The following is a 1,275-nucleotide window of genomic DNA, read 5'->3' as shown; positions in this document are numbered from 1 at the left end:
AAAAAAAAAAAAAAAAAAAAAAAAAAAAAAAAAACCAAACAAAAAAAACATATCTATGGCTAATTCTGGTCAGTCGATTGCCGACTCTACCCTCTGGTTCAAAGCTTAACTTTATTGGAAGTCTGGAGTGTCAGACAGAACTAGGACAGCTAGAGCCACGTAGTGAGAATTTGTCTGGAACACAACAACAAACCCAAAAACAACAAAAAAGGAAAAAAAAAAAGGAAGGAAGAAAAAAATGTTTTCTCTTCTGCTGTGGAATATTAGTTTAAGATGTGTTATACTTGTTTATGCGGTGGAACATTTATTTAATGTGTAAAAATGTGTTACACTCTTTTATATTGCATTTGTGCAACTCTGTTTGCAGGGTTAAAGAGATGACCTAAGAGCGCCTGTGTGCTCAGGTTTGATTCTCAGCACCCACATGGCGGCTCACGCCCATCTGTAACTCCAGTTCCCGGAGATCTGATCCCCTTTGACCTCCAATGACATCGGGTATGCACATGATGTACAAACATATACATGGGGAAAACATTCATAAACAGAAAATAAAAATGAGTCCTTAGAACACGTATTTCCAGCTGGTGGCTGTATATATGCTCACAATCTCATCACATGGGGGGGAGGAGGCAGAAGAATCCCGACACTCAGGGACCGCGGAACAGATGGCTGTTGTCAGCACATGGCGGGGATTAGACTTTTCTTTTAGCTACAACCCAGACTCTATAACTTCTCGGCTATCCTGCGGATTTTAATGAAAATAACTTACATTCATCGACTTAAAAGTTAATTTTTGAGCCGACACAGCCAGGCATTTGTCATGTGAAGTGCAAAACTGAGGAGCTGCCGATCTGCAGGGGAAGAAGAACAAAAGAAACAGTTTCGGCAGTTTTTAGTCGCTTTCATTTTCATACTTTAGAAGTCAGTGCCTTGGTAGACACGGAGGGAAGTAGGAGACAGAGAACCCAAGACAGCAAAGACTGCGGGGTCCACTGTGTACATCAGCTCAAGGGTCTCACCGCCAATCTCCCAGGGCAACAGGGCAATCTGGCCAAAGGCAATCAGAGTGTCTTGCGTCCTCTGTGAAACAGTCACAGGTCCTCCAGCTTCGCCTTGCAGTACACACAGGAGAATGAAGCACTGGTGTGCCCAAGAGACACACCTTCAGTTTGTACAGGGGAAGAACCTTCAGTCTCCTGTTCACACCTACTGTTAATCCCACAGATGGCGAATAAGACCCCTACACCACAGTTCAATTTGATTTTTTTTTTTTTT

The 1,275-nt window shown here is 42.7% G+C and overlaps 1 protein-coding gene across 1 annotated transcript in view; it reads right to left on the bottom strand.

Moving 5' to 3' along the window:
* Positions 1 to 797: 797 nt before the first annotated feature.
* The window catches only part of Rwdd4 (RWD domain containing 4), a 17,014-nt gene continuing 16,536 nt past the window's right edge, over positions 798 to 1,275 (bottom strand). Inside the window, exon 8 of the mRNA XM_013351959.2 lies at positions 798 to 851. Within this exon, the coding sequence (XP_013207413.1) occupies positions 819 to 851 (33 nt within the window). The 3' untranslated portion in view covers positions 798 to 818. The remainder of the gene's footprint in view (positions 852 to 1,275) is intronic.

Source organism: Microtus ochrogaster, linkage group LG7_11 (assembly GCF_000317375.1).
Source record: "Microtus ochrogaster isolate Prairie Vole_2 linkage group LG7_11, MicOch1.0, whole genome shotgun sequence".
In the NCBI taxonomy this organism is placed as follows: Eukaryota; Metazoa; Chordata; class Mammalia; order Rodentia; family Cricetidae; genus Microtus; species Microtus ochrogaster.
This window is presented reverse-complemented; position numbering and strand designations above follow the sequence as displayed.